Here is a 12,711-nt window from a genome sequence, read left to right on the forward strand (position 1 = left end):
TAACCCAGATTTTTGGGAGAAGGCCAAGAACTACAGAAAGTAAGACGTGAGTAAGACTAAGACCAGGCAGAAGTAAAGATATCAAACCCAACATGAATGAATGAGTAATCAAATGAATTGGTGACATCATTAAACGTGCAGAGCCATGCCTGATCATTTAAAAACTATAGGCTACCTAATATACACTCTTAAAACGCAAGTGCTTGATTATATACATTTACGGAAACAAAGACAATGACATTTTCCAAGCTTGTATTTCTCCAAAAACATATCACGTATTCTGATCAACACCCTATTGGTTATTATGACAATGTAACCATCAAGCAATGCAGGCAGTGTTAGGTTGTTTTCTGTTTCAAGCTCTTATTTCGCAAAACACTTTCAAAACATTTAATGAATGTAGAATGCCCACAAATGGCAGGCCATTGCTGCGGGCTCAAATGACAGTAGAACATATTTGGGTGTACATTTGATGCGACTAGTTGGATAATTGAGGTACAGAAGTAGGATGGCGTGACAACTAGTATGCACAAGCCCCTCTCTCTCATTATGCTGTCAGTGGAATAGCTACTGTTATTACTGTTATTAGAGCCAATTCAATAGTATCTTCTATGTCAGCGTAATAATCTTGCTGTATAATTGTCTGAGGATATTGTTCAGAATTTCTAGCATTCATTCATCATTATGTGAATACCTACAGCAGACCAGTGGTGGGCCGTCAGGGCCAGCAAGGCATTCTCTGCTGGCCTAAACATCATCAGAATATAAATTTTTTTTAAATATGTTTTCCCACAAATATGTATTAAATGATTCCCCAGAGTAAGAGTTACACTCTTCATTTCATAGCTTTCCTCTTGATTGCACTGCTTCCAGCCCCAGGTTGAGACTTGGAGGGCTGGTCTTTATGTTAGGTCTTTTATCCAATCATATTCAGCCATCATGTGTTGCCAGGGGTCTAAAATCTGCCCTCAGGCCTTCAGAATCAACAGTGCGGGCGCTTGTAGCTTAAAGTGAATGGAAATGAAAATTTAGTGTCAACCAATCAGCTTTAGAGTTGGCTATTGTACGCCTGCTGGCTGGCTCCAGTGTTACCCAGGAGCCAGCTAGCAGGCGTAGTGCGTGCACGTCTTTTGATTGGATCACCAATATTGAGAGGCAAGTCCTATGGGTACTGGAAACTGAATTTGCTAAACAAATTAATTTGCGTACTACTAAGCTGTTTTTTCAATCCACAAGGGCGGAAGGAGGAGAAGATATCGATTTGGTCCAGGATACAATTATAACGCCATTCTCAAGACAAACTTTTCAAGAAAAGTTAGACATTGTAAGGAGAGGTTGCCCGACTCAAAGTTCCAACTACGAGCGCTATCAATGGCTCACAGGCTCCGAGAAGCACTGCAAACTGTACTGCTGGAAATGCCTATTATTTGCAAGTGATCGATTTGGTGTTTGGAGCCACACTGGCTTTGCAAACTTGAGTTGTCTAACCAAGGTAGCAAAGAGACACCAAAGTACGGCTGGGCACTTACAAGCAATGGTGCTATAGAAAACTTTTGGAGACACCCGATTGGATCTACAGCTCAACGAACAAGCGCGCATGGCAATGGAGCTGCACAATGAAAAGGTGAAGAAAAATAGGGAAATATTGAAAAGACTCATTGATTGTGTCATGTTTTTGGGTAAACAGGAAGTGTATTTATTTATTTTTTAACTTAAAGCTCAAAGTTTGTGGACCAGAAATGGATAGAAGAAGAATATTAATATAACTCTGTTGCACTCGACTATGTTCTTGCCTATTAGTTGAACTGTACTGTATTGTACTCTTCCCCTGCAATTTTCTGAATAAAAATTTCAATTTCAAGGTGACGCACAACTTGGTTATACTGTTTTCCTATCTAAATGTATAGTGTCTAGAGCCATGGCATCATAATGATGGTAATAAGAGGTGGATTAATTCGGGTGGGACTGTGTAGGACCTCACTGAAGGCCCAGGCCCCAGGCCCACGGCACGCCACTGCAGCAGACCAATATGACATCTGAATACTTAATAAAATAGACAAAATAAACTGAAGGAAATCTGTGATACAAATGATTATAGATTGCAACAACAAAAAAACAGTTACATGTATGCCTCACATCACTTGTAGTGACAGCCAATGGAATTAAAGTAATTGGGTTACAATTCAAAACACACCCGCAAAGAGTTTCTCACGCACACAAAATCTCTACTGCGAAAAACAACTGTGCACATTTCAAAAGACAAAATATTGAAATCGTTTAATGGTATGTGAGAATCTGGACGTTTCCTTCAGATTCTGTATGTTCTATTTTGAACTCATTGTACGTCCCAAATTGCACTCTATTCACTATATTGTGCACTACTTTGCCCCCGTTCAAAAGTATTGTCCCATAATGGGAACAGTATGCCATTTCGGGCAGACCCAATGTCAACCACTGTCGCTGGCAACTCCATTCATGTTTCCTCCTGTCCCTCAAGGACACATTCAGTACATTCTCATGTTACTGGTGATAAAGCTCAGCTGAAGCAGTCCATACTGGCTTTGGCCCTCTCCATTTCATGGAGGTAGTTGTAAAACCGGGGGAGGGTCAACTCTGAAGAAAGAACAACAAAAAACAGACCAAATCTGTCAATGACACCAAGAACAATAGGCAAAGTGAACCAATGACATGTTGACTAGGAGATAGCGCAGCCAGAGTAAGAGCTTCACCCATGTAGACATTTTCAGTTGAGTTCCCCTTTCTGATGACCAACTTAAGCTGGAAGAGACGTAGAGATATTTTCAAATAGTGTAGAACACTGCAATGTGCCAATTTCCTCGAAATTATGAACATGGACAGATTCTGTATATTGTGCTAGTCAGGGTTACTAGTCACATGTCCACAGGTAACCACTTTTGGATTACCCAAACTCAGTAACGTAATCTGATTACTTTCCCTCTAAGAGGCATTAGAAGAGGACAAATTAATATTACCAATTGAATGAGATACACTACCGTTCAAAAGTTTGGGCTCACTTAGAAAGGTCCTTGTTTTTGAAAGAAAAGTACTTTTTTTGTCCATTAAAATAACATCAAATTGATCAGAAATAGAGTGTAGACATTGTTAATGTTGTAAATGACTATTGTAGCTGGAAACATCTACAAACTGTAGGACTACAGAGGCCCATTTTTAGCATCCATCACTCCTGTGTTCCAATGGCACGTTGTGTTATCTAATCCAAGTTTATCCTTTTAAAAAGCTTATTGATCTTCTTTAGACTAATTGAGTATCTGGAGCATCAGCATTTGGGTTCGATTACAGGCTCAAAATGGCCTGTAAGGGTATTTCTTCAAGTTGGAAAATCTTTGGATGATGTCGACAGCAGTCACACCATTGGAAGACAGCCTGGACTGTAGCCTATTAAAATCCTGTTCCTGCTCTTTTCCCGCAATCCATCAAACGCATTGGTGTGTCATAGTGGTCTCTGACTTGTGGTCAGACTCGCTCAGATGGAATAACGTAAACCTGCGCCTTTTTTCAATGCGGATTTAAATGTCATTGAGAAAACAGAAAGATGTACGATTTTTGTTGTTGTTGTTGTTGTTGCAACAATCCTTTCTGAATTTAAAAGTAATTATCTAATTTGATTACAATATTTTTGCAAACTGGTGGTCACACCAGATACTGACTGGTTTCCTGATTTACATTTTTTTTAAGGTGTCTGTGACCAACCGGTGCATGTCTGTATTGTGAAATCCATAGTTTAGTGCCAAATGAATTTATTTAAATTGACTGATTTCCTTATATGAACTGTAACTAAAAATCTTTGAAATTTTTGCATATTGAATTCATATTTTTGTTCAGTATAAATGAGTGAAACACACATCTACATTATACGATAAGGTGGGGAGGATCACAAAAGAGTGGACCATTCGCAAGGGAACTTCTATCCTAAGGTTATTTGTCTTACCACCAAACTTCCACTCCATGTCAACCAGCTGGTTGACCATAAGAGTCTGCCCTACAGCCAGCCTGGACAACACAGGGTAGTGGCTGCTCCACTGAAAAGAATTATTCAATCAATTACATTTTTTCTCAATTCAATATCCAACAGGGAGGATAGGATATTAAATGTTGTAACATACATGTTGTGAAAAATGGGCTGCCTTGGCATCATTGAATCCTATCAATTAAAAGTTATGGTTAAAAGTTGTTTAATGACACTGTAAAGCTCAGTACCAATATGGACTGTGGAGACTGGAGTATTTGCAGCTTTGATAGTGTACATGGGGTTTATTACATATATATTACAACATACCTAAAGCCAGAAGGTCCTCTTAGACTTGGTCTGCCGTCAGATTTTTCTTCAGGGCACCTGGAATTTTTTTCTTCCAATCTTGGTTTTGAGTTCAAATAAACATTGTCCATTTTATGTTGCTGTAACCACATAATTAAATCGAACACATTTTCCAGTGCATTCGGGAAGTCTTCATACCCCTTGACTTTTTCTTATGTTACAGCCTATTTCAAAAATATATTGAATGGCATTTTCCCTCAATCTTCACACAATACCCCATAATGACAAAGTAAAAACATGTTTTCAGAAATGTTTAGAAATGTATAAAAAATGTTTTGTTGAAATATCACATTTAGTATTCAGACCCTTTACTCAATACTTTGTTGAAGCACCTTTGGGCCACGATTACAGCCTCGATGCTACAAGCTTGGTATGCCTGTATTTGGGGAGTTTCTTCCATTCTTCTCTGCAGATCCCCTCAAGCCCTCTCAGGTTGGTTGGAGCGTCGCTGCACAGCTATTTTAGGTCTCTCCAAAGATGTTCGATCAGGTTCATGTCCAGGCTCTGGCTGGGCCACTCTAGGACATTCAGAGAATTGTCGCGATCCCATTCCGGGTCGTTGTCCTTTTGGAAGGTGAACCTTAGCCCCATTTTGAGGTCCTGAGCTCTCTGGAGCAGGTTTTCATCAAGGATCTCTCTGTACTTTTCTCTGTTGATCTTTCCCCTCAATCCTGACTAACCTCCCAGTCCCTGCTGCTAAAAAAACATCCCCACAGCATGATGCTGCCCCCACCATGCTTCACCGTAGGGATGGTGCCAGGTTTCCTCCAGACGTGACGCTTGGCATTCAGGCCAAAGAGTTCAATCTTGGTTTCATTAGACCAGAGAATTTTGTTTCTCATGGTCTGAGAGTGCTTTAGGTGCCTCAAAATCCAAGCTGGCTGTCATGTGCATTTTACTGAGGAGTGGCTTCTGTCTAGCCACTCCACCATAAAAGCCTGATTGGTAGAGTGCAGCAGAGATGGTTGCCTTTCTGGAAGTTTCTCCCATCTCCACAGAGGAGCTCTGTCAGATGACCATCGGGTTCTTGGTCACCTCCCTGACCAAGGCCCTTCTCCCCCCATTGCTCAGTTTGGCCGGGCGGGCAGCTCTAGGAAGAGTCTTGGTGGTTCCAAACTTCTTCCATTTATGAATGATGGAGGCCACTGTGTTATTGGGGACCTTCAATGCTGCAGAAATGTGTTGGTACCCTTCCCCAGATCTGTGCCTCAACACAATCCTGATTCTGAGCTCTACGGACAATTCCTTCGACCTCATGGCTTGGTTTTTGCTCCGACATGCACTGTTAACCATGGGACCTTATATAGACAAGTGTGTGCCTTTCCAAATCATGTCCAATCAATTGAATTTACCACAGGTGGACTCCAATTAAGTTGTAGAAACATCTCAAGGCTGATCAATGGAAACAGGATGAACCTGAGCTCAATTTAGAGTCTATTTAGAGTTGCTGAAAGGGTCTTAATACTTATGTAAATAAGTTATTTCAGTTTTTTTTATTTCATTAAAATTTGCAAAACTTTCTAAAAGTGATATACTAATTGATATACTAATATACTAAGATATGTACTGGACTCTTTACCATATTTTGGTTTAGGTGTATTTCACGTTGTATACACAAGTTATCTCTAAATCTCTTTATTTGTGAGTGCTGTCTGTCAGTCTCACCATAGGGAAGCAGCATGAAACTCTTCATAAGGTTTCTCAGAGGGCCTGCACTCATCCCATTCTCCTCTGCAAACTCACTCAGCTGCTGCAAGAGCCTGGTCATCTGCAAATACACACTACAATGAATGAAGGAAACACAGTCAAGTGGCAGTCTGTTCACACATCCAGCACACAAGTAAGTATAAGATCATATATGTCTGTCCTCATGAGTGTGTTTACCTCTTTTGGATCCAATAGGAAATTGAAAACAATCTCAGTCAGACTTGTAAATTGCTGCAGAGAAACAGTTTAAGAATACAGAGTTTATTGGTCTATTCAGTACATTGATTCATAGTCGCCATAGATCTACTTTGTTGTTAGGTTAGATGGGCCAGACCTCATATGAATCATGTGACCGTACCTAGTCATGTGACCTGGGACGTGTATGGCCTAACTACACACATTTCGAAACATTGCATCATACTAAAAGCAGCATGTTTCGAAATCAGTTAGGCTTTATGTCAATTCGTAAGTACAAGCAAGCATGCAGCTAATATTTGCAGGGGTGTATTCATTGCATTCACCGTTTAAGAACCACACGGAAGCAAAGAGAAAAACGAGAGCTTCTATTTGACAAATTCAGGTAGGTCCCGCCCCGTTTCGTTCCGTTTAAGAAACGTTTTGCAACAGAATCGGACTAATGAATATACCCCTGCAGTGTTTACAGTTCACTTTTGCTCACTGTACTGAGTTCATACTCAAAACGACCATTTCACGTTATCGAATGCTCACCTGCTCGTTGAATTTGTTAATGTTCAGAAAGTCATTGCTCACAGAATCTGGTAAAGTATCTTTAGTAAATTGAAGTTGCACAATTGTTGCTGTCAGCTAGTGCACTGATCAGCAAATTCAAAGTTCGTTGTCTTGCTATTCAACTCCGCACGTTCCATACTTGTTTCTTCTATTGTATTATGGAGGTCCGCAAACAAACGTTAGAAGTGCATGCCGCCACCTACTAGATGGGGTGAAAACTGATCATAATAGCGGAAGGGGGAAAAACATACTCATAATATTCCAAAGGTAAACAAAATACAGTATATATATTTAAAAAATAGATCTATATTTTGCTCCTTAAGTCGGATTCAGATGTCCCATCAGATCCCCCAGGCTCAGGGGCCTGAGAGGGGTACATCTTCATTCAGTATTCTCTACAAAGTTTTAGCCATGAAGTCTGGTTTGCCCAATGTGTATATAAATCCTGGTTTACTAATGCTATGTATTGGCCATTGAGAGGCATTGCCTCGATGACAGCTTTGCACACTTTTGGCATTCTCTCAATCAGCTTCATGAGGAATGCTTTTCCAACATATGCTGAGCACTTGTTTCCTGCTTTTCCTTCACTCTGCGGTCCAACTCATCCCAAATCATCTCTATTGGGTTGAGGTCGGGTGATTGTGGATGCCAGGTCATCTGATGCAGCCTGGAGGTGTGTTTTGCATTGACATTTAAGTCATTTGGCAGACGCTCTTATCCAGAGCGACTTACAAATTGGTGAATTCACCTTATGACATTTTGGGTCATTGTTCTGTTGAAAAACAAATTATAGTCCCACTAAGCACAAAGCAGATGGGATGGTGTATTGCTGCAGAATGGTGTGGTAGGAATGCTGGTGAAGTGTGCCTTAAATTCTAAATAAATAACAGACAGTGTCGAGAGCAAAGCACCTTCTGCTCCATGCTTCACGGGGGGAAATACACATGCAGAGGTCATCCGTTCACCTACTCTGCGTCTCACAAAGACACGCCGGTTGGAACCATCATCATAACTGTGCTCATTTCAATTCTATCGCACATTTGTCTTACATGTTCCTATGTTTTGTATTGTAGCCTATGTAATGTGCTTTGTTCACGAATTCAAGTTTGGTTTGCAGGTAGGATGAACAAAGCACATTACATAGGCTACAATACAAAACATAGGAACATGTAAGACAAATGTGCGATAAAATTTAAATGGGCACAGTTATGATGATGCATTTGCTATTATACCAATGGATTTAATAAGACTTCAGTAAATGAATAGAATGGGCAATCCTTTTTCAGTGACAACCTCAAATGTTTGGATATATTGTTATTGTGGACATTCGGTTACACGTACACGCACTCTCCTAACAAGGACCAGTGGGGTACTTACTAACTAGACCATTGGCAGAGCAGTTTATAAATTGTGTATAATGCAACGTAGGTTTATTAAGGGTTAACACTGGAAAAGGTAAATATATTTTTCATTCAGCTACAGCGTGATTCGAGACCCGGGAAAAGTTACGCCTGAATATTGTTGCAAAAAAAAGAGGAAAAAAGATTGCAGCAGGCAAGTTTGAGTAAAGAACTCGGCTTAAAATATTCTCCGCCAGTGTAAAAAAAAAAGAAGAAGAATGCGTGCGTAGGTTGAAGTAGGTAGAGTGTGGGCCAAGCAGTGAGAGAGGACCAATCAATTTCAACTGTTCCCCCTCTTTCTTTCCGAATTACAACCTCTGCAACAGGTATTTTTTTGTTGTTGTACAGTTGCACTTCTCGTGATAAGTGTTCATGTAGCCTGGGCTGTGCTCTCTGCAAAACAGCACTCAGGAGATCAATTTACGCCACAGCAGCATGCTGCTTGAGACCGTAAGAATTCCTGCATGAGGTTTGACCACTTTCTTACTTTTACAGTCATTTGTTCGATTGGGAGTTATATTAATTCCAACTTTATTTTGCTTAAAGACATGCCACACTTCGATGTAATTGACGCAACAAGGTTGCGCGGATGCATGATTATGAAAGTTGGAGACAAGGAAGGAAGGGAAAATATCCAACATATCATCAAACATGGCAAAATAGGGCTATTTACGGTGAAATTTACTATTTACTGTGAACTGTATTGTGTTCTGTATCGAAATGTTTAATATTGCAGTTTAAATTCAGCGAGTTGATCTGGGTCGCGCAGTTAGTAGCCTGTACAGTTGGCAACAGACGTTGCGAGTGGAATCTAATGCATTTTTACGCGTGAGTAGGCTAGTTTGTGATTTTCAAGAAGACGGTGATTCATTTTTTTAGCGTGTCTTTGGACGTTTATCTAAACGTTGGTTCAACTAGAACTCGACTACCGAAGTGTTACATTGCTATAGTGGCATTGGCACAATTTCCTCAAAATAATTTCAAATTTGATTGCGACGTTTTTCATACAAGCCAAGCGCATGTTTCCTAAATCCATGTCGTGCCAGAGAGAGAGTGATAGTTTTTTAATGGTTTATTTGGAATAGTTGTTTTCTGTAAGAATATGTGCCTTCGTAATCATTGTATGTACTGGGCCTAATGGGCCTACATTGTAATGCTGGAAACTTAATATAATAGGTGTTTAACCCTAGCCTAGTTGTTTGAGTGTTACAGAATTCGTAAACTGTTGTGCACCTGCGTGGATATTTATATCAAGTTTGCAGAGTCTTTGAAGTTGGGTCTTTATTCTCTGAGAGTTCACACGCATCAGCGCGAAAGTAATAGGATAATTGGCGTATTTGACTGTAGCCGAAACCGCATCGTGTGAACCCGCTTGGGCCTGCTCAAGGCATGCCCGCGGTAAGTGGGATTTCCAAAGATACATTTTTATTAACCACACATTCACGGATACCGTTTCTAATTAAGAACAAAAACTCATTGCTTTGGCTTGGTTGTTCATCTTTCGAGAACTATACTTTGTGCTTAGTGGCGAGGGATGGCATGAACCATCTTCGGACCCCTCATACGCGCTGCAGGCGCACGTGTGAACACACTCATTTTAAAACATCCACATGTTTCATTTTTTTCTGCACCAGTTTGAACTATTTGGAGGTTACAAATATAACAAATACTGTAGGCCTACAGTTTCTTGCATACATAATTTATGAATAGTTCATTTAAAGGTAGGCTGCAGAATTGTAATGACTGTTAGCGGTGACACCCCCTGTGGGTAAAAAAAAAACCTTTCATGTTGTAGCCCTAATCTCTGACATTCAGGCTGCCGAAAGAACTTTGATGTGGCCCCTTATTGTCCCCCCACCCTCCACCTCCTACCTTCACCCTCTCAGTCGCCATGGCTTTTGCCAGTGTTAACTTCACAATGTGGCTTTGCATTTCAAAGTGTTTCTTAAGAAGCAGTAAAAACAGAGGTTTGAAAGCTTGTTGAAAAGGTATTTATTTACAGACTAATCTTGAGTCATTTAGAGAGGATCATTAAGACTTACCTTGGCTGTGTGTGTGTGTGTGTGTGTGTGTGTGTGTGTGTGTGTGTGTGTGTGTGTGTGTGTGAGTGTGTGTGTGAGTGTGAGTGTGAGAGAGAGTGTGAGAGAGAGAGCGTGTGTGTGTGTGTGTGTGTGTGTGTGTGTGTGTGTGTGTGAGAGAGAGAGTGTGAGAGAGAGAGCGTGTGTGTGTGTGTGTGTGTGTGTGTGTGAGAGAGAGAGAGAGAGCGTGTGTGAGTGTGTGTGTGTGTGTGTGTGTGTGAGAGAGAGAGAGAGAGTGTGTGTGTGAGTGTGTGTGTGTGTGTGAGAGAGAGAGAGAGAGAGAGAGTGTGTGTGTGTGTGTGAGTGTGAGAGAGAGAGAGAGCGTGAGTGTGTGTCCCCTGTAGTTTGCAGGATGCACCTGTGGCCCTGGCTGTTTCTGGTCTTGGTATGGGCTTCTTCTTTTAATGCCTGGAATATTCATGCAAATGGGGATGTAGGTGTTGCATAGTAAGCTGTATGTGATCTTTCACTTCTTCTTTGGTTTATGGGGTGCTGCAGGGCTGACTTTTGAGCCCCTCCCATTGATAATAACATTCAGCCAGTGGCTGAAATTATCTCTCTGAAATGATCTCTCAAACAAAACAACAGCAGTGCCCCAACACACGATTTCAATTTGGTAACCGCCTGATCACTAGGCACCAACCAGCCTTATCTGACCTCGCTCATTGCCCTCCAGCGGGGTCAAATCACTATCCTGCGAGACAAATTCCTCTCTCTCTTTGCAGAGGCATGTTTGACAATACTGTTGACCTGTTAGGTCCTTCCCGGCCTCTGTGTGTGTGTTTACTCCCGGGGAAGTGTATGGACATGTCTGGTCTGCTCCCGGGCCTCATTCTGAGCCCATTGTGCTGTATCCTGTGATGTAGTGGTGAACAAAAAGGTGGGTACGCTGTAAACTTCAGTCAGGGGGCTAACGAGATAAGACGAACAACCACCGATATCAACGTTTTTTTGTAAACTGTTATTTGCATATTGATTGCATTTTAATGTATGCCTATAGTAGTGTTGAGGGAATAGTGCTTTTTGAGTTCAGTTTGTTTTTTAAAGTTTTTGTTTTATTTTTACATTTAATGATTTTAGAGCTTTTTAATGGAAATACCAAAGCCAAAAATAGTGAGCATTCAATTGCCAAAACGTAGAAAATATTGCATTGTCTCTGTCAGGTCATTGGGTAGACATCCGTAGAAAAATGTGTATATTGTTGTTTATATTACTTGAAATAAATCAAATTAGGCCCTAATCTATGGATTTCACGACTGGGCAGGGGTGCAGCCATGGGAGGGGGTGGAGGGCCAGGGGAGCCAGGCCCAGTCAATCAGAATGAGTTTTACCCCACAAAAGGGCTTTATTACAGACAGAAATACTCCTCAGTTTCATCAGCTGTCCGGGTGGCTGGTCTCAGATGATCCAGCAGGTGAAGAAGCCAGATGTGGAGGTCCTGGGCTGGCGTGGTCACACGTGGTCTGCGGTTGTGAGGCCGGTTTGACATACCTCCAAATTCTCAAAAATGATGTTGGAGGCAGCTTATGGTAGAGAAAGGAACATAAAATGATCTGGCAACAGCTCTGGTGGACATTCCTGCAGTAAGCATGCCAATTCCACGCTCTCTCAAAACTTGAGACATGTGTGGCATTGTGTTGTGTGACAAAACTGCACATTTTAGAGTGGCCTTTCATTGTCCCCAGCACAAGGTGAACCTGTGTAATGATCATGCTGTTTAATCAGCATCTTGGTATGCCACACCTGTCAGGTGGATGGATCATTTTGGCAAAGGAGAAATGCACATAAACAGGGATGTAAACAAATTTGTGCACAACCTTTGGGTCCCGACCTCAAGTTTTGGAACCTCTGTACTGTCCTCTCTGCTTGCTTCCTATCTCTGTGTCTCCTCTCCCTCCTCCTGCATGCATTGCAGCCTTTCTCAAGCTCACCACTGTCTGTGTCACTAGTACTCTCTGTAAAGCAACGTTAGAATGAGAACTAGCCTATTTTTTGCTCCTGCTGAGGTCAGGATCTGTTTAAAGTAGAACTGAAATGCTCAATTCAACCAACAACATTATTTTACATGTCAGTGTTTGGTAACCTTGTTGAACCATTGATTTACATGTCAATGTTAGGTAACCTTGTTATGAAAATGTATACTATTTGAAACAACGGCATGGGAATGGTAGTGTACGCGCTTTACTCATGACTTTTTGATCAAGACTGATCAAGAAGTGAATCAAATCTAACCTTAAACAATCAACTTGAGATCGAAAAACTATAAAATACTCACAACCATGTTAACAAACCTGTATAGTCCTGTCAAAAATCCACTTGCATACGTTTTTGAGCACATTGGTCAGAGGCATCATGTAAGGCAGGGGTGTCAAAGTCAAATGGACGGAGGGCCAAATAAAAAATTTAGCTACAAGCCGAG

At 41.1% G+C, this 12,711-nt stretch overlaps 1 protein-coding gene and 1 long non-coding RNA gene across 7 annotated transcripts in view; one reads left to right on the forward strand and one right to left on the reverse strand.

Annotated features, from left to right (window-relative positions):
• Nucleotides 1-1,672: 1,672 nt before the first annotated feature.
• On the reverse strand, nucleotides 1,673-6,957 carry LOC135504558 (uncharacterized). 2 transcript variants are annotated; one of them, XR_010450142.1, is made up of 5 exons: nucleotides 6,794-6,957; nucleotides 6,242-6,295; nucleotides 6,023-6,125; nucleotides 4,319-4,437; nucleotides 1,673-2,613 (listed from the first exon to the last, which is right to left on the reverse strand). It is a non-coding gene; the product is annotated as an uncharacterized LOC135504558 (long non-coding RNA). The 2 variants fall into 2 exon arrangements; XR_010450141.1 differs by lacking the exon at nucleotides 4,319-4,437.
• Nucleotides 6,575-12,711, forward strand: part of LOC135504557 (DNA (cytosine-5)-methyltransferase 3B-like) — a 58,543-nt gene continuing 52,406 nt past the window's right edge. For 2 of the 5 annotated variants that reach the window (XM_064923258.1, XM_064923256.1), the window contains exon 1: nucleotides 8,793-8,888. In XM_064923258.1, the coding sequence (XP_064779330.1) occupies nucleotides 8,808-8,888 (81 nt within the window). In that variant the 5' untranslated portion in view covers nucleotides 8,793-8,807. The other 3 variants (XM_064923261.1, XM_064923259.1, XM_064923260.1) reach the window with 3 other exon arrangements.

Source organism: Oncorhynchus masou, chromosome 18 (genome assembly GCF_036934945.1).
Source record: "Oncorhynchus masou masou isolate Uvic2021 chromosome 18, UVic_Omas_1.1, whole genome shotgun sequence".
NCBI classification, from domain to species: domain Eukaryota; kingdom Metazoa; phylum Chordata; class Actinopteri; order Salmoniformes; family Salmonidae; genus Oncorhynchus; species Oncorhynchus masou.